Genomic DNA, 19,925 nt, shown 5'->3' on the forward strand with positions numbered 1-19,925 from the left:
AAAAATCCAAAAGCAAAACAACCAAATTGCTCAATGGAAATAAAATAGAAAGTCCTGTTAATTAGAAGCTTTTATTTAATTATTAATAGCTGTTATTATTTCCCGTGTATACTCTAAATTTCAATCCTTTAACGTGGGACTGATTTTTCTTGTATACAAGACTGTTACAATAAAAAAAGTATTTAAATCCCACATATTAGAACATGGAATGCAACAGTGAAAGGTTCCCATTAAGCCTCAAGTCTTAACAGCATATCAAGCTTAATATTTAAACACATTTCCTTGCATCTCATTCTTGCATTACAGAAAGTCTGAAATGGAATGTCGTCATTAAATTTTTTCTTAAACACATAAATTATTTTTTAAAGATTCTTCCCTACGAAGAATAATAGTTAAGTTTTCAAAAAAAATCTAGCATTGTCATTAAGAGCCTGATGTAATAGAAACTGGCATCCAACCTGGGAACAGCTCTTTCCCCTACTATGGGGGTAGGGGAAAGAGGAGAGAAGAACAGTCCTATCTGGTAACAGAATGCCTAATTAGGCATTTCACAATGTTCTTTTCCTAACCCTGAACTGGATGCTATCATTTTCAATCACACGTTCGACAACTAGGAGTAAAAGACGACTGATGTTCACAAGAAATGAGAGGTACTCCAGTATCTTGTGAACATAATCATCTGTTATTTTAGGGATTTTCTTTAAGACATCACAAGTAAGGACATGGATGGGATCATGGAATCAACATACTATATATAACTTAAATACTAAGAGTATTTAAGAAGAAACTCCAAATATTAAAAAAAAAAAAATTCTACAACTTATATTCCTGGCTCTGAATTACATACTTAACATCACCAACATCAAACTGGGGTACACAAAGACTTTCCAAGGGTACATGAGCATAAAGAAGTTCTAAGGGAATCAATTTTCAGATCTCCAACTTCTCTAGGTCATCTTTTCTAAGCCTTGAGAACTCACCTGCAGTCTAAGCTACTTTCCCACTTCCCCTTCACAAATGCCCTTGTTTTACTTTTAAAAAGAGAGGCACATCTCTCACTCATTCTTAATCTTAAAAGTGTACATAAGGGCAGTGAAATGGTGGCTCGGTGGCAGAATTCTCGCCTGCCATGCTGGAGACCCAGGTTCGATTCTCAGTGCTTGCCCATGTAAAAAAAAAAAAAGGCAAACAGTGTATATAGCTCAAATTTTAACACCTGCAGGGTACCAAACAAAGGTTATCAGCAGATTTCCTTTATTCAAGGCATCTTGACTGTAAGAACTTCAATCAACTATGTATTAATTATTATAATAAATCAAGCCAGGAGAGCTTAGGACTGCATGTTCACAGGAACACATATTAAAATGCTAGACAACTTGGGGGTGGGCCACGGTGGCGCAGCAGGTAAGAATGCTCACCTGCCATGCCAGAGGACCCGGGTTCGCTTCCCGGTGCCTGCCCATGTAAAAAAAAAAAAAAAAAAGCTAGACAACTTGGACAGGTAATTAACAACGTGTAAAAATATATATGGAACATAAAATTCTGTGGGGAAAATTTACGTAAATGATTTCAAAGGCAAAAAGGAACAATGTAAACTTTTAGACTAATGAAAGCTAAAAGCCTGTTCATGTATTTTATAAATAGATACTATCAAATCACTATAGTATTTATATTTAATTAGATTTACTTAAAACAAAGATATACGTTTTATTTCAAAATGTTAATATTTTTCAATACACTTAATATTTCAATACACCAAAGAGTACATTCTTCAATTATTTAAACTTAAAGTGAAGAAAAAAATGCAAACTTAAAAATATGTGACAATCCGGTTTTTTTTTTCAGAATTCTTTTATGGGTAGGCATACTAAATTATTTTGAAGAATACTGAATTACATACATTTATTTTCACTTAATTTTGTGATATAGTTAACATTATTTCCCTTTACAAATGAGAAACTAAGGCCTAGTAAATTCACCATGCTATATTCACTTAAAGGCGTATGAGAGAGGTGAGACTCAATCACCTCACAAAAATGCCCCTCATGAAGTAAACATAAAAAGTAAAGAATCAAGAGAAAAAAAAAAAAGCACCTAAGAAAATAATTAGAAATCGGTTAGTGAATGACAAAAGCATTATTAGCAATGCTCCCTTATTATAATTAAGGTAAACTGTCCCTAATCTCCGAATCTCTGTAATCCAAACATAAACCTTAATTTTTCTCACCAAACAGACTGGATAACACAAATAGTGGTCACATGAAACTACCTAAACAGTATTTGCTCCTTTAATGAATTATTCTTCAAACTCTTGAAATTTGTCCCAGTAAAAGCTTATTGTACAACAAAAAATATTTTACAGTAATTAGGGCCGCGCATATACTAGTCTTTTCAGCATGAAGCCTGGCTTTTAAATATAAGACCCCTAATAAATCATATCAGAAAGAACACATGTTATTGTGTAGTTGTCTGTTAAATATTGACTCACAAACCTATCTAATGGGGCAAAAGAATAATTATGTTTATTAATTTATGAAGTAATTCTGGCTGCTGAGTTCTAATTCAGATATAATTTTACTGACTCCAAAAATCAAAGAGTACCAATGAAAGGCTCAAATCAGAAAGGTATAAATGTACCCAGAATCACCCTTCATAATTATGACACAACCTTTACTGAGTAACTGCAATATGCCCAATGTGTAATTCATCTCACTCATTCTGGCAAGAAGTCCATGAAGTAGTTTTTATCTCCATGTTAAAGTTAGGAAAACTGAGGTTCAGCGAAGGCTAGTGACTTGCTCAGAGCACAAAAATACATTGGGAGTTGGGAACTGAATTTAGTCTATCTTAAAGCCAAAGCATGTTTTCTCCAAATGTCAAGCTAAAACATGAGGCAGCACAGTGATGTGTGTCATTCCTCTATTAGTTACATGTTTCTCTGTTTCACAAAACACTTAAAATTATTCGGAGTCCACTAATAGATACACTTACAGTCTTTGAATAAAATGTATTAATTGCCATGTCATTTAGAAGACAACCCGAAACCTATCTAGAAGAATTCTTGTATCACATTTTTACCTCCTGGAAAATAGACTGTCCTAAGAATCCTTTTAAACACTCATTATTTTACCCTCCCTCCTTTGAAATTGGAGGAGCTGAGGGTCCCCTAGTCATCCTGCTACCCAATTTTTTTAAACAGATGGTAAACATTATTTTGCACTGTCCTAATGGGGAGGGGAGGAACCAAATACCCATCTATATCCTATAATTAAATAAACATGCTAGTTCCCCCCAAGAAAATACAAAATAAACTCTATTAGGTATAACACAAAATTCAAGAGTTTGACACACACACACACACAACGTCATTACGAGAAGGAACGGGACAAGAAATTTACCAACTATAAGAAAAAAAAAAGCCCCTTTCAAAGTCTATCCACAGCCTAAACTGAAGAGGGTCTGGGTTGGGTGGGGAGAAGGAAACGCGCTCCGCTCGGAGAGGCTCCAGCAAGGGCGCCTCCATATGCGGAACTCTCGCCCAATCCCCATCCAAGCTGAGATCCCGTGACCGCCAGGGAGCCTGTTTGGAGAAAAGTAGACAGGGAGCCCGCAAGCTGGGTTGGCAGAGGACGCTGGAACCTGGCTGCTCCGGGAGAAAATGTCTCCTTGGCAGCTGCAGCCACTGTCCTGCGGTCTGACTTCCTAGGGTTGGCTCGCTACGAGGTGTGCCTCTGGCGTCTCCCCACACCCTCCCCCTTTCTCTCAGTGGCTCCTACACTCCGCAGATGCCGAGACCAAATCCACACCACCTACCCTCCATAAAAAAAAAAAAAAAAAAAAGGAAAAAAAGAAAATTCCGTCTGCGCGCGGGGTTATGCAGGGTTCGCCCTTGGCTTCGGCCCGTGACAGCAGTCTGGGCATCCCCTGCCCTTGCGGAGCGCGGCCCTTCACTCCCCGGGGCCGGTTATGTGGCAACTGACATTTGCATGGTTCTTCACACACATCCCTCAACCCACTCCTCCAGCCGCTCCTCCCACGATCTCGGACCCTGAATCCGCGAAGAAAGAGCCGTATCCTTCCTCAATTCACCCCGACTCCTTTCCAGGCTCAGGGCCCAAAAAGGCGATGCCACCAGCGGACAAGTGGCCTCCAAAGGGAACCATGTTAACCTTGCAATGCACACATCTGCCCACACGCCCTATGTCACAGTCCTGCCAAGCCTGACAGCCTCCCCGCCAGAGATGCCTGTTCATCCCAGCCCTGCATCCCCTACCAACCCACCTCCAGACCCCTACCCACGCCGTCTGCCCCGCTGCCCTAACTCTACCCCCTTCCACCCCAAACCAGCCCCAGAAAAGGGGAGACAGGATTTTAATTAAATATCTACCTGGATCAAATTCAGGGATCCGAGCTTGGTATTCAGCCCCGACTCTCATCCCAACATCTGCAAAGCAATGCCAAAAAAGAGAAAAAAAGAAAGAAAAAGGAAGAGACACTTAATAAAAAATAAAAATTGCTGGAGGTAAGAAAGAAGCAGCGGGTGGATGGGAAGATATTAACTCCGGGCACTCCGGGAGATGGTAGCGAATGGAGGCGGGGAGCGGGGGGTGGGGGCAAGGGCGGAGGATTGGTCGAAGGCGGAGGGACGGGGGTCGCGGGGGGGGGGGAGGTACTGCTGCACTGCACCGGGAGTTCCAGGCTACCGCAGCGCCCGGGCTCCGAGGGGAGGGAGGGATGGAGCGCGGCGAAGGGAGGGGAGGGGGCTGGGGGAGGGGAGGAGGGAGGGGGGCTGGCGGGGAGGAGTTCGAGGCTACCACCGTGCTCGTCGTCGCTGCTGCAGCCGCTCTCGGGCTCCGAGTAGTGCAGCCCGCCGTTGGTGGACGAGGCGCCGCTGACCCCGCCGCCCGCCGGGCTCTTGGCGCTGCCGTTGGCCGACCGGTTCTTCCCCAGTAACTCCGGCCCTTTCTCCATCATGCCGGGCATGGTAGAAAAGGGGAGGGGGAAAGGTGAGGGGAAGAGGTAGGCGTCAGGGTGAAGGGGGAGATGGCTTACGAGTGCGGGCGGGAGGGAAAGGAGGAGGAGGAGAAGGCGGAGGAGGAGGGTGTTAATATGGAGCCGCCATAACCGCCCCGGTCCGGCAGTAGCGCAGTCGCCTCACAACAACCCGCCCCGGCTCCGCCTCTCAACCCTCCTCCCGCCGCCCGCCCCGCGCAGTCCCGGGCGTCCCTTTCGGCGCGCCGCGCTCTGCGCCGCTGCTGGTATCACTCCGCTCCGCAGGGAGGTTCCGGCCGCAGAGGCGGGGAGCCGAGGGTAGAGGGGGAGGGGCGGGGAAGCCCCGCTCGCCTACAGGCCAGGCTACCCCCACCAGCGTTAATAAAATCGCCGCAGAGGCGCCGCAGCCTCGCGGGCTTCCTTCCTAGGGGGCGCTCTAGGTGCCGGCGGGCGTTGCCCGCCAAGGAATGGGACTCTTTGCCCTCTCAGGGCGGAAGGACGCAGTCAAACCGAGAATGTGCCTGATCGGCTTTGTAACCTAAGTTGTGGGGAACGGCCCTCTTTTGCGGACGGGGCTGTGGGCGAGTCGCCCTGAACTTCGCGCTACCCTTTTCGACTGTTGTGGCAGCCCGGCTGTTTGGTTTGCGGGACTCCTCCGGCGACGTCGAGCTTGTGTCGTTCACTTGTCCGCGATGAAGTCGGGAAGTCTAGCAGGGCGAGGGTTTCCGAGGCCCTGCCGACAAGAGAAGTAGACTCGGTCATGATCATCTGGATGCTACAGTTTTTGTTTTTGAGTCTGAACTGGGGCCTAATTCCCTAGAGAGACCGAGGGTGGTGAGATGAATTTCCGGTGCTGAGCAGTGCAGCTGTGTTTTGTTTTTTTTCTTCCTTAACTCTTTCTTCCCGTGTTCCTCTTCTCACCTTTTCTTTATTATCTCCCCATGCACCCCTGTTTGTGCTGTTTTAATGGAGGGTGAGCGCTGTCAAGTGAGAAAATAAAATTAGGACTAGGTTCTTCGCTGGTTGGTGCTTACTCGGCCTGTGCCGACGGTGGTCGAGGCTTGAAACCCCAGTAAAGAGGGCGGAGTCCATGAGTAGAGGTGAGTCAAGAGCTGCATTCTGACAGGGTGTCCAGCTTGGAAGATGTGCACTGTAATGCTTTTCTGAATGCATTAGGCAAAAGGAATAGGAAACTGCATTTATTCCTTCGCCAGATTTGAGGACGTCATTTATGTGCAAGGTTGCCTGGCTTTGGGGATAAAATGTATGCAAAGCAGTAGCTGGGATCAACAGTGAGGCGCTCTCTAAACGCTTGAAAATAAAGATTACAGGTCAGTGCATAGTGAATCAAATCAGAAATAAGCCTCTCTGGCCAGAATACGACTCTGGAGAGTAATAACATACCAAAAGCAGATATGTCTCAATCAGGAATTGAAACAAAACAAAACCCTGGGAAGTAAAGATTTGGAAGGACCCTGTGAAGGGGGAAAGTCTCCTGGGCAGATACAAAACCTATCTTGTTCTGGTAGTAGAGATAGGGCAATATGATCCCATTAAATATTTGAATTATACAACTAAATCTTTAATCTCTTATTCTTTTTCTTTCGTTAATAAATACAGTACTGAATATTATTTGAATACTCATAGTTTTTCTACAGAGAGAAAATGCCCTTACCAAATGAAATAATTATAGCCATTTCCCTTGAAAGTTATTTTTTTCATTATAAATCAGTATATTAGTATTTTTGTTTTTATACCTGTGTCTAATGAACATTTCTGGTCCTGCAAAACAAGGGACAGACTTAGAGAACTGAATGAATTGACAAATTAAATGTCGCTTTGTCTTCTTGGCCACTCATCTTTCTAAAACCACAACTTTGCACCTTCCATCTTCTTTTTTTTTTTTTAACTTTTTTTTATCATATAACGTATATACAAAGAAAAATAAAAAAAGCAATACTTTTCAAGGCACTCTTCAAAAAATGGTTACAGGACAGATCCCAGAGTTTGTCATGGGCTACCATATGATAATCTCATATTTTTCCTTCTAGCTGCTCCAGAATATAGGAGGCTAGAGGGCTTAAATACTTTTTTATCATCAAAATCGACTTTTTTCCTTTTTTTTTTGTGAACAATAACATGTACAAGAAAGCTATAAATTTCAAAGCACAGCACCACAATTAGTTGTAGAACATATTTCAGAGTTTGACATGGGTAACAGTTCCATAAATTTAGGTTTTTACTTCTAGCTGCTCTAAAATACTGGAGACTAAAAGAGATATCAATTTAATGATTCAGTGTTCATATTCATTTGTTAAATCCTATGTTCTGTGTAAAACTCCACGGTCACCTTTGATCTTTCCATACCTCCCTTTAGGGGTGTTTGGACTATGGCAATTCTGAATTTTTGATGTGGCAAGGGTCTGTCACTAATATGGGGTAGGGAGATGGAACTATCTGATGTTCTAGCTAGGCTGGGCTAGGTTTCAAGACTTATCTGGACCAGGGACACATCTGGAGGTTGTAGGTTTCTGGGAAGTTACTCTAGTGCCTGGTACCCTTGTGGAATCTTATATATTGCCCTAGGTGGTCTTTAGGATTGGCTGGAAAGGTCCTGGGAGGGGCTTGACAGGTTATGATAGGTAGTGAGGTCTAACTGAAGTTTACATAAGAGCAACCTCCAGAGTAGCCTCGTGACTCTATTTGAACTCTCTCTGCCACTAAAACTTTATTAATTACACTTCTTTTCCCCCTTTTGGTCAAGGTGGAATTGTTGATCCCACAGTTCCAGGTCTAGATTCATCCCTGGGAGTCCTCTCCCACGTGGACAGGGAGACTTTCACCCCTGGGTGTCTTGTCTCACATAGCAAGGAGGGCAATGATTTCACTTGCTGAACTGGGCTTAGAGAGACTGAGGCCACATCTGAGCAACAACAGAGGTCCTCCAGAAGTAACTGTTAGGCATGCCTATAAGTAGTCTAAGCGTCTGTGCTACCTACATAAGCTTTTGTAAGAGTAAGCCTCATGATCGGCGGCATGGCCTATTGATTTTGATATCCCTAAAGTTTGACACAGTATCAGGGGATTCTCTGATGGTAAGGTTTAATAGTTCCATATTCTTTCTCCCCTCACTCGGGACTTTGCCAATACTTTTTGATTATGTTATTAATATACTCAAGGATGTTTCCAGGCATTGCAATAATCTACACAGGACTAAAGGACCTCTTTCTTATTCGGTGCTTCCTGTGTTTCAGTTGTTCAAATGAGTTATACGGATAGGTTGAATTAGATTATACACTACAGAAAATCTCAGTTCCAGTTCAAATAAATCTTTCTTCCATCAGTCTCAAAGAGTATGTATGGTCATAAAATAGAGACACTGTCTTCCTTACACCTATTTTCTGAATTACTTTAACCCCAAACTGTTCGGCTTCATCTTATCTTCAAATACCAGGTTATATATATAAAACAGCCTCTCAAAATCCAGAAATAAGAATCACCACTCCAGACTTAATGTATCTGCTCTAAAAGTTTACACTCTAGGCTCCTGTTTTCTTATAAGTATTTTCTAAAGGTGACCATACCAGTGGGTTTTTTTGTTTGTTTCTGGAAAGAGACACTGAATAGCTAAAAGCATCCTAATAAAGAAGAATGAAGTGGGAGGAGTAACACTCCTGACTTTAAAACCTATTATAAAACCACAGTGGTCAAAACAACATGGTACTGGCACAAAGATAGAAGCACTGACCAATGGAATCGAACCGAAAGTGCAGAAATAGACTACCAAATCTATGGTCAACTGATTTTGGACAAGGCCCTCAAATTCTCTGAACTGGGACAAAATAGTCTTTTCAATAACTGGGCATGGAAGAACTGGATATCAATAGCCAAAAGAATGAAAGAGGACCCCCTATCTTACACCCTAGACAAAAAAGTGGGTAAAACACTTCAATATAAGAACTAGCACCATAAAGCGTCTAGAAGAGCATGTAGGGAAACATTTTCAAGACATAGTAATATGCTGGAATATTATGTAATTATATTATATGATGGAATATTATGCAGCAGTAAGATATAATGACGTCCTGAAGCACATGACAAGATGGATAAGCCTTGAGGATGTAATGCTGAGTGAAGTTAACCAGACACAAAAGGATAGATACCATATGATTCCTCTTTTATGACCAGCATAAAGGTATAATCAGAGGCGTATAATACAGAATATAGGGGACTTATAGAGATACACAGAAGCTACAGATGGGTGAACCGTTAGCTAATGAGGTTGCATTCCAATGTAAGGGAATAGATAGGAGCAAAGGTGATTCTCTAGTGGGTCTGTCTATAAGTAGTATTAGCATATTGAAGATGAACAAGATTGAAAGGGGTTGTATAGGCCTACATGTCCCATTGATTCACACCAGAAATATGAATTAGTTATTGCAAGAATTACTTCAAAGATATGATTCTTGTATAAAGAGTGCTTAAGTCCAGGGTGCTATTGCATGCTAGGAGCTATATTCAAAAGTAAACCATCAGCACTACCACAGCAACAACAGAGGTAAATAATGGGGGGAGGGACAAAAATTAAGAGGTTTAGATTTCCTATTTGGCAAGGGTGTGTTTATTGGTTTTCTTTCTCTTGGGAACAATGAAATTATCTAAAATTGGGAAGGTTGATGGACTGTGGAATTTGGGCCTTCTACATGATGCCGGATGAATGCAGGTGGCTGAAGAATGCACTAACCAAGATGTAGATTGGCTAAAGATGGTGTGTATTTATGAACAAAGGTTGTGCTGTAATAAAAAGGAACAAAGTTGCGAGGCATGCTGCAATAAAAAGGAACAAAGTTGCGAGGCATGCTGCAATAAAAAGGAACAAAGTTGCGAGGCATGCAACAATGTGAACAAACATGTGGGACACTTGGTGAGACAAAATAAGCCAGAAACAAAAGTACAAGAATAGTACAGTCACCTTTAGAAAATGATTATAAGAAAACAGGGGCCTATTGTAAGCTTTTAGAGCAGATACATTAAGTCTGGAGTGGTGATTCTTATTTCTGGATTTTGAGAGGCTGTTTTATATATATAACCTGGTATTTGAAGATAAGATGAAGCCGAACAGTTTGGGGTTAAAGTAATTCAGAAAATAGGTGTAAGGAAGACAGTGTCTCTATTTTATGACCATACATACTCTTTGAGACTGATGGAAGAAAGATTTATTTGAACTGGAACTGAGATTTTCTGTAGTGTATAATCTAATTCAACCTATCCGTATAACTCATTTGAACAACTGAAACACAGGAAGCACCGAATAAGAAAGAGGTCCTTTAGTCCTGTGTAGATTATTGCAATGCCTGGAAACATCCTTGAGTATATTAATAACATAATCAAAAAGTATTGGCAAAGTCCCGAGTGAGGGGAGAAAGAATATGGAACTATTAAACCTTACCATCAGAGAATCCCCTGATACTGTGTCAAACTTTAGGGATATCAAAATCAATAGGCCATGCCGCCGATCATGAGGCTTACTCTTACAAAAGCTTATGTAGGTAGCACAGACGCTTAGACTACTTATAGGCATGCCTAACAGTTACTTCTGGAGGACCTCTGTTGTTGCTCAGATGTGGCCTCAGTCTCTCTAAGCCCAGTTCAGCAAGTGAAATCATTGCCCTCCTTGCTATGTGAGACAAGACACCCAGGGGTGAAAGTCTCCCTGTCCACGTGGGAGAGGACTCCCAGGGATGAATCTAGACCTGGAACTGTGGGATCAACAATTCCACCTTGACCAAAAGGGGGAAAAGAAGTGTAATTAATAAAGTTTTAGTGGCAGAGAGAGTTCAAATAGAGTCACGAGGCTACTCTGGAGGTTGCTCTTATGTAAACTTCAGTTAGACCTCACTACCTATCATAACCTGTCAAGCCCCTCCCAGGACCTTTCCAGCCAATCCTAAAGACCACCTAGGGCAATATATAAGATTCCACAAGGGTACCAGGCACTAGAGTAACTTCCCAGAAACCTACAACCTCCAGATGTGTCCCTGGTCCAGATAAGTCTTGAAACCTAGCCCAGCCTAGCTAGAACATCAGATAGTTCCATCTCCCTACCCCATATTAGTGACAGACCCTTGCCACATCAAAAATTCAGAATTGCCATAGTCCAAACACCCCTAAAGGGAGGTATGGAAAGATCAAAGGTGACCGTGGAGTTTTACACAGAACATAGGATTTAACAAATGAATATGAACACTGAATCATTAAATTGATATCTCTTTTAGTCTCCAGTATTTTAGAGCAGCTAGAAGTAAAAACCTAAATTTATGGAACTGTTACCCATGTCAAACTCTGAAATATGTTCTACAACTAATTGTGGTGCTGTGCTTTGAAATTTATAGCTTTCTTGTACATGTTATTGTTCACAAAAAAAAAAAAGGAAAAAAGTCGATTTTGATGATAAAAAAGTATTTAAGCCCTCTAGCCTCCTATATTCTGGAGCAGCTAGAAGGAAAAATATGAGATTATCATATGGTAGCCCATGACAAACTCTGGGATCTGTCCTGTAACCGTTTTTTTTTTTTTTTTTTAATTAACGGAAAAAAAAGAAATTAACCCAACATTTAGAAATCATACCATTCTACATATGCATTCAGTAATTCTTAACATCATCACATAGATGCATGATCATCGTTTCTTAGTACATTTAAATCGGTTTAGAGGAACTAGCAACACAACAGAAAAAGATACAGAATGTTAATATAGAGAAAAGAAATAAAAGTAATAATAATAGTAAAAAAAAAAAAAACCTATAGCTCAGATGCAGCTTCATTCAGTGTTTTAACATGATTACTTTACAATTAGGTATTATTGTGCTGTCCATTTTTGAGTTTTTGTATCTAGTCCTGTTGCACAGTCTATATCCCTTCAGCTCCAATTACCCATTATCTTACCCTGTTTCTAACTCCTGCTGGACTCTGTTACCAATGACATATTCCAAGTTTATTCTCGAATGTCCGTTCACATCAGTGGGACCATACAGTATTTGTCCTTTAGTTTTTGGCTGGACTCACTCAGCATAATGTTCTCTAGGTCCATCCATGTTATTACATGCTTCATAAGTTTATCTTGTCTTAAAGTTGCATAATATTCCATCGTATGTATATACCACAGTTTGTTTAGCCATTCTTCTGTTGATGGACATTTTGGCTGTTTCCATCTCTTTGCAATTGTAAATAACGCTGCTATAAACATTGGTGTGCAAATGTCCGTTTGTGTCTTTGCCCTTAAGTCCTTTGAGTAGATACCTAGCAATGGTATTGCTGGGTTGTATGGCAATTCTATATTTAGCTTTTTGAGGAACCACCAAGCTGCCTTCCACAGTGGTTGCACCATTTGACATTCCCACCAACAGTGGATAAGTGTGCCTCTTTCTCCGCATCCTCTCCAGCACTTGTCATTTTCTGTTTTGTTGATAATGGCCATTCTGGTGGGTGTGAGATGATATCTCATTGTGGTTTGTAACCGTTTTTTGAAGAGTGCTTTGAAAACTATTTTTTATTTCTCTGCCTTGTACATATGTTATACTATAGTATACAATAAAAAAAAGGTTTTTTAAAAAAAGTTAGAATGGGCATAGCCCAAATACCCCTACAGAGTGTGAGAAAGATCAGAGGCAATGTTGGAGTTTGTGTTAGTTAGATTCAGTTGTCAACTTGGCCAGGTGAGCATACCTAGTCTTGTTGCTGCGGACATAAGCCAACGGTACATGAACCTCATCTGTTGCCAATTACATCTGCAGTCAGCTAGGAGGCGTGTCTGCTGCAATGAGTGATGTTTGACTTAATTGGCTGGTGCTTAAATGAGAGATTGCAACGTAGCACTGCTAAGCAGCTCGGCATTCTTCATCTCAGCACTAGCAGCTCAACCCAGGCCTTTGGAGATGCAGAAAGAAGTCACCCTGGGGAAAGTTGTTGGAACCCAGGGTCCTGGAGAGAAAACCAGCAGAGACCATCCTGTGCCTACCACTTAAGAAAGAACCTCAGTGGAAAGTTAGCTGCCTTTCCTCTGAAGAACCAACAAAATAAATCCCCTTTTATTTAAAGTCCATCCAACTCCGGTGTGTTGCATTCCGGCAGCCAGCAAACCAGAACAGAGTTTTACAGAGAAAGTTGGGTTTAACAAATAAGTGCTAAATCATTTTACTGATATTTCTTTTAGCCTCCAGTCCTTTTGAGCAGCTGGAAGTAAAAACCTAAAATATGGATTGTAACTCACACCAAACTGAAATCTGTTCTACAACTATTTGTTGTGATGTACTTTGAAATGTCTTGCTTTTAGGTATATATGTTATTTAAAGAGGAGTATAACAGAGAAGATAGGATTTAACAAATGAGTATGACTGCTGCATCAATATATTGACATTTCTGTTGGTCTCCAGTGTCTTGAGGTGCTAGAAGGAAAAACCTGAAAGTGTGTAACTAACCCATACCAAACCGTGAAATCTGTTCCTTAACCAATTGTTAAAATGTACATGGAAATGTATTGTTTTTTTGTATATATTTCACAATAAAAAAAGTTTAAAAAAAAAGTGATACCATATGCAAAACAAAAATAGATATTTTGTGTATAAGCTTAAGGCTGCTCTAACAAATTACTACAATTCAGCTGTTGTTTTCAGCAGCTGAAAACAACAGAAATTTATTTTTCCACAGTTCTAAAGGGCAGAACACCCCAATCAGCCAAAATCAAGGTATTCTTGGGACTGCAATCCTTCTGGAGGCCTGAGAAGAAAATCTGTTCCTTACTTCTATGTTCTGGTGACAGTCAGCATTCCTTAGCTTACAGCTGCATTCTTCCAATCTTTGCCTCCGTCTTCATATTGCCCTCTCTGTGTGTCTTCAGTTCCCCTTTGCCTCTCTCTTACAAGGACACTTGTAATGGCATTTAGGACCCACCTAGATAATCCAGGATTATCTCCTCATTTCGAGATCTTGACATAATCACAAATGCAAAGACTGTTTCCAGATAAGGTAGCATTTTACACGTTCCAGGGATTAGAACCTGATATCTTTGGTGCCACCATTCAGTCCACTGTATTTAGGAATAAATCTTAATGAAAGATGTGTAAGAACTCTATAATATAAATTATATTACTGCGAAGTATTAGAGAAGATTGGAATAAGTGGTAGATATATTATGCTCATGTATTGGAAGTCTCAGGATTGTAAAGATGTCAGTCCTTCTCAAATTGACCTGCAGATTTAGTGTAATCCCAATTGAATCCCAGAAGGTTGTATGTGTGTGTATGTGTCTGTAGCCCCCAAGCTGATTCTAAAATATTTATAGAAATTCAGAAGACCAAGACCAATCAAGCCAAAGTGGTAGAAGAACAAAGTTAGGGGATTTGTACTACATACGAAGTTACAATAATTAGTTCAGGATGGTATTGATACAAGGATATAGTATTTTAGTATCCTAGGCTGCTCCAGCAAATACTATGAAATGGGTTGCCTTAAACTATGAGAATTTATTAGGTTAGTTTTGAGGCTGAGAAACTATCCAAATCAAGGTATCATCAAGGTGATGCTTTCTTCCTGAAGACTGACTGCTGGCAATCCTTGGGTCCTTTGCTACGTGAGAAGGCATATGGTTGCATCTCCTCCGAGGTTCCTTGATTTTAGCTCCCTGGTTCCATGGCTTTCTCTTTGTATTTGTTCCTTTAAATAGAATTAAGACCCATCCTTAATAAGATGGGTCACACCCTGTGCTAGTTTGAATCTGTTGTGTACCCCAGAATAGCCATGTCATTTAATCCTCATTCAGTATTGCTGGGTGGGATCTTTTTCATTGTTTCCATGGAGACGTGACTCATCCAATTGTGAGTGGTAACTTTTGATTAGATAGTATCCATGGAAATGTGTCGCCACCCATTTAAGGTGGGGTTGCTTACTAGAGCCCTTTAAGAGGGAACTGTTTTGGAAAGAGCCAGCAGAAACAAGAGAGCCCACATAGCCAGAGACCTTTGGAGATGCATAAAGAAAACACTCCCTGAGAAGCCATAGAAGAAGCTTGGAAAGAAAGCTAGCAGATGTTGCCATGTGCCTTTTCAGCTGAGAGAAAACCCCCAAATATTATCAGCCTTCTTGAACCTATCTTTCCTTGATTCCTTAGTTTGGACATTTTTATAGCCTTGCCTTAATTTGGACATTTTCATGGCCTTAGAAGTGTAAAGTTGCAGCTTAATAAATTCCCCTTTTTAAAAGCCATTCCATTTCTGGTATATTGCATTCTGGCAGGCTTTTTTTGTTCTTTGTGGTTTTTTTAGCACGGTCAGGCTCCAGGAATCGAACCCAGCTCTCTGGCATGGCAGGCAAGAATTCTGCCACTGAGCTACCATTGTACCACCATTCTGGCAGCTTTTACAAACTAAAACATAACCCTAACTGAAGTGCCTCATCAAAATGTTCTGCTCACAAAGGGTTTACACCTACAGGAAGGAATGAGTTTTAACATCATGTTTTTCTGGGGTACATGCAGTGTCAAACCACTGCAGTCCACCCTCTTTCTGTATGCAAAATACATTTGTCCCATCAAAATATCCCAAAAGCCTTAAGTCACTTCAGAAGCAATCCTAAATACAAAGTCTCATCAAAATTGGTTATGGGTGTGGCCTTTCCCGGGGTACAACTCTTCTCTTGGACCTATGAAACCTAGAGAACAAGTTTATCTGCTTCCACTATGAAAAGAATGACAGGCATAGGATTAACATTCTGATTCCCATAGGGAGAAATTGGAGGAAAATATGGATCATGGGTCCAAAACAATTCCAAAACCTTACAGGGCATGCTTCATTAGATTTCAAATTCTCAGAGTAGTCTATGGAATGTTCTGTCCTTCAGGCCTGATGGAGTGATATCCCCAAATCTTCCAAGTGCTTGTGCAGAGGCTACGTTCTCTCCAAACTCTGGGGTGAAGTCTCCACCTTCTTCAAGCATCAAGATGATGGCCAGGCTCTCACAGAAAGCCAGCGCATAGGTCCCACCCTCATTCCTGTGGGATGGTGGCCACACTCTCCACAATCACTGGGAAATAGACTCCATGCTCTGAGAAAATGAGTGAGAGCCTGACTCTGCAGTCTGGGGCACAGGCTCCAATCTCTAGGACAATTGGGGTGGTAGCACTGTTTCGGAACAAGTAGACAGCCCACCTTCTCCAAGCACTGGAGCAGAGTAACCCTTTCCATACACTTGGATGGGGCCATTTCCCAAGAAGATGTCCTTGGTCCAGGCCTCAGCATCCGTGGTCTTGCCTTTGAAGTGATTTTTTCCTCAGTTTATCTCTTTTAGTCCAGGCTGACCTTGGTTCTGTTTACAAATCTCACAGAGAAAACTTGGTGTTGCCTATTTGCAAGGGTCCAAACCATCAGACAAAAGAACTTTCCACAGATCCTTACTGAATAACTGCATCTCCAGTCCTGACTTGCACTGAAATGGCTAACTGGATCCATGTTTGGTTAAACATGGACCACTATACACTGGCGACTTATTTTTCAGAAGTTCAGAATTTTCAAAACCATCATTTTCTGATTTCTATGTACCCAGGAGTTCCATTCTCAGCTCATCCCTTTCCTCTTGTATTTTACTCTAAGCTACAAGAAGAAACCAGACTGCGTTTTCCATACCTTACTAGAAATCTCAGCTGAATATTCAAAATCGTCACTCCATTTCTGCCTTCCATCCAACAGTGAAACTCAGTTTTGCCAAGTACTCTGACACTTTAAAACAAGGATTACCTTTCTTCCAGTTTCCACTAGAATATTATTTCTGTCTAAGACCGCGTCAGAAGTACCTTTAGCACCTATTTTTCTTCCAATAGTCTCTCCAAAGCGATATAGGCCTTTTCTATCAAGCACTTCCCAGTTCTTCCAGCTTCTACCCATTACCCAATTCCAAAGCTGTTTCCACATTTTTGATACTTGGAATAACAGCACCCCACTCTCCTGGTACCAAAATCCATTTTACTTTCCTAAGCAAATGGATGAAATGGTTTGACTTAAACAATGGGGATTTATTCACTCATGGTTATCAAGTCATCATCAAGGCAATGCTTTCTTCCTAAAGACTAGCTGCCAATGATCCTTGGCTCCTCTGCTACATGGCAAGGCACATGGCAGCATCTCCTGGTCTCTCCCTTCTCTTTCAGGTTTCATTGCTTTCACCTTTCTGCTTCCATAGTGCTTTAGTTTGCTAGCTGCTGGAATGCAATATACCAAAAACAATGGCTTTTAAAAAGTGGAATTTAATAAGTTGCAAGTTTACAGTTGTAAGGCCATGAAAATATCCCAATTAAAGCAAGTCTATAAAAATGCCCAAATGAGGCACAAATAAGAAAATTCCTTCAGTCAGTAAAGGCCGATGAAGTTCGGAGTTTCTCAGCTGGAAAGGCATATGGCGAACATGGTGATGTCTGTGAGCTTTCTCATAAGGCTTCTCGTTTCATGAAGCTCCCTGAGGTGCATTTTCCTTCTTCATCTCCAAAGGTCTGTGGCTGCATGGGCTCTGGTGACTTGTGGCTCTCTCCAAAATGTTTTCTCTTTTAAAGGATTCCAGTAAACTAATCAAGACCCACTTGGAGTGGGTGGAGGCACATGTCCCTCTAATCCAAGATTAATACCCACAAGTGGGCGAGCCACATCTCAGTGGAGATAATCTAATCAAGTTCCCAACAGCACTGAATAGGGATTAGAGCAAGCTGCCTCCACAGGATTGGATCAGGATCAAAACATAGTTTTTCTAGAGTACATAATTCTTTCAAACCAGCACGTTCCACCTTCTGGACCCTAAAAAAGACATGTGTTTCCCATATATAAAATACATTCATTCCTTAACAATATCAGAAAGGTTTAAAGCATTTCAATAACAAAACAAATGCAATACAAAGTCAGAAACAGTACAAAAATCTCAAAATCAGCTATAGGCATGGTCTGCCCTAAGGCAAAAGTCTCCTCTGGCTCTGGATCTGTAAAACTCAAAAAAAGTTATTTGCTGCCAACATACAAAAGAGGGACAGTCAGAGCATGCATCTTCCCATTTCCATAGGGAGAAATTGAAAGGAACACAGAGGTCACCGGACCAAGGAGTTTCTAAAACTTGCAAAGCAAACTCCATTAGATTTCAAAGTCTGAGAGTCATTTATCTTTGGGGCCTTAGAAAGTGATAGTCTCATCCTTTCCAAGGGATCTAATCTTGGGGGACATTGGGGAGGCCACCTTTTTCTCAGCTGCTCCCTCTCCAAGCATCAGGGCTGCACCTGGGCTCTCTGCCATCTCTGGGGTACTCGCTCAACCCATCCTTGTGGTGGCAACCAGGCTCTCCCCAATCCCCAAGGAATGTACTCCACCCTCTCCAAGGCTTGAGGTGGCACCACACTTCCACTGCAACAAGGTGGAAGGCCCATCCTCTGCTATTGGGGCAAACTCACCATCTTCACATGCTTGGGGGAATCTGCTCTCCTGGTCTGAGGTTTCTTGATTCTAGACCTTAGCGTCCATCGTTCTGCCACTGAAGTTATTTTTGCTCCAATGTATCCCTTTTTTGAACCTCTCAGTCCAGACTGGCAGTGGTTCTGTTTATACAAATCCTACAACACTCTTGTTGGCTTTCTATGTAATAAGCTTGGATGGTGCCCATCAGACATCAGGAGTTTACACAATTCTTCCTGAATAACTCCATCTCCAATCCTAGCTTTTTTTTGAAATGGCTGACTGGTTCCATGTTTGGCCAAATCCTCACGTGGGGCACCCCTCCTGAAAGCCCAGAATTTTCCAGAATATCAATTTATGGTGTCTTTGTACTCAAGAGTTCAGTTCTCAGCTTATCTCTTTCCTGTTGCATTACGCTATAAGCTGTGAGGAGAAACTAGGCTGCACTTTCCACATTTAATTTGGAAATCTATTCTGCTAAATATTCAAGTTCATGGTTTCTAAAATCTGCCTTCCAGCCAAAGTCACTAGCCAATTAAAAAAAATGTTTTTAACATAACAACGTACAAACATGAACATTCTTACAATATGATCATTCTACATATATAATCAAAAACTCACAATAGCATGATAATTTCTTAGAACATTTGCATTGATTCAGAAAAAGAAATATAAAAAAAACTCATACATACTGTACTCCTTACTCCTCCCTCTCATTGACTGCTAGTATTTCCATCTACCCAACATATTTTAGCTTTTGTTTCCCCTGTTTTTTTATACCCTTTATCACTCCTTTTCATTGATCATTAGCATTTCGATCTACTAAATTTACTTGAACATTTGTTTCCCCTGTTATTTATTTATTTTTAATCCATATGTTTTACTCATCTGTCCATACCGTAGATAAAAGGAGCATCAGAACAAGGTTTTCACAATCACATAGTCACACTTTAAAAGCTGTATCATACAATGATTTTCAAGAAACATGGCTACTGGAACATAGCTTTACATTTTCAGGCACTTCCCTCCAACCTCTCCAATATATCTTAACTAAAAAGATGATGTCTATATAATGTATAAGAATAACCTCCAGGACAACCTCTTGACTCTGTTTGATTATATAATGTGTAAGAATAACCTCCAGGATAACTTCTCGACTCTGAAATCTCTTAGCCATTGACACTTTATTTTGTCTCATTTCTCTCTTCCCCCTTTCATTCGAGAAGGTTTTCTCAATCCCTTGATGCTGAGTCCCAGTGCATTCTAGAATTTCTGTCCCACGTTCCCAGGAAGTCATGCCCCTTGTAGAGAAGGGAGGGCAGTGAGTTTGCTTGTTGTGTTGGCTGAAAGAGAGAGGCCACATCTAAGCAACAAATGAGATTCTCTGGGGGTGACTCTTAGAAGGGTCTAATTTTAAGTAGGCTTAGACTATCCTTTGTGAGGATAAGTTTCATATGAA

General features: G+C 41.3%; 1 protein-coding gene and 1 long non-coding RNA gene across 5 annotated transcripts in view; one reads left to right on the plus strand and one right to left on the minus strand.

The window, feature by feature from the left end:
- RCOR3 (REST corepressor 3) overlaps nt 1-5,249 on the minus strand; it is a 59,312-nt gene extending 54,063 nt beyond the window's left edge. For 2 of the 4 annotated variants that reach the window (XM_077157759.1, XM_077157761.1), the window contains exons 1-2: nt 4,818-5,248; nt 4,388-4,444 (exon numbers count right to left, since the gene is read on the minus strand). In XM_077157759.1, the coding sequence (XP_077013874.1) occupies nt 4,388-4,444; nt 4,818-4,983 (223 nt within the window). In that variant the 5' untranslated portion in view covers nt 4,984-5,248. Of the gene's footprint in view, nt 1-4,387; nt 4,445-4,814 lie in introns of all 4 variants that reach the window. The other 2 variants (XM_077157758.1, XM_077157760.1) reach the window with 2 other exon arrangements.
- The window catches only part of LOC143681046 (uncharacterized), a 76,300-nt gene continuing 61,197 nt past the window's right edge, over nt 4,823-19,925 (plus strand). The window contains exon 1 of the long non-coding RNA XR_013174324.1: nt 4,823-5,006. This is a non-coding gene — a long non-coding RNA (uncharacterized LOC143681046). The remainder of the gene's footprint in view (nt 5,007-19,925) is intronic.

The sequence above is a fragment of the Tamandua tetradactyla genome, chromosome 4, assembly GCF_023851605.1.
Source record: "Tamandua tetradactyla isolate mTamTet1 chromosome 4, mTamTet1.pri, whole genome shotgun sequence".
In the NCBI taxonomy this organism is placed as follows: Eukaryota; Metazoa; Chordata; class Mammalia; order Pilosa; family Myrmecophagidae; genus Tamandua; species Tamandua tetradactyla.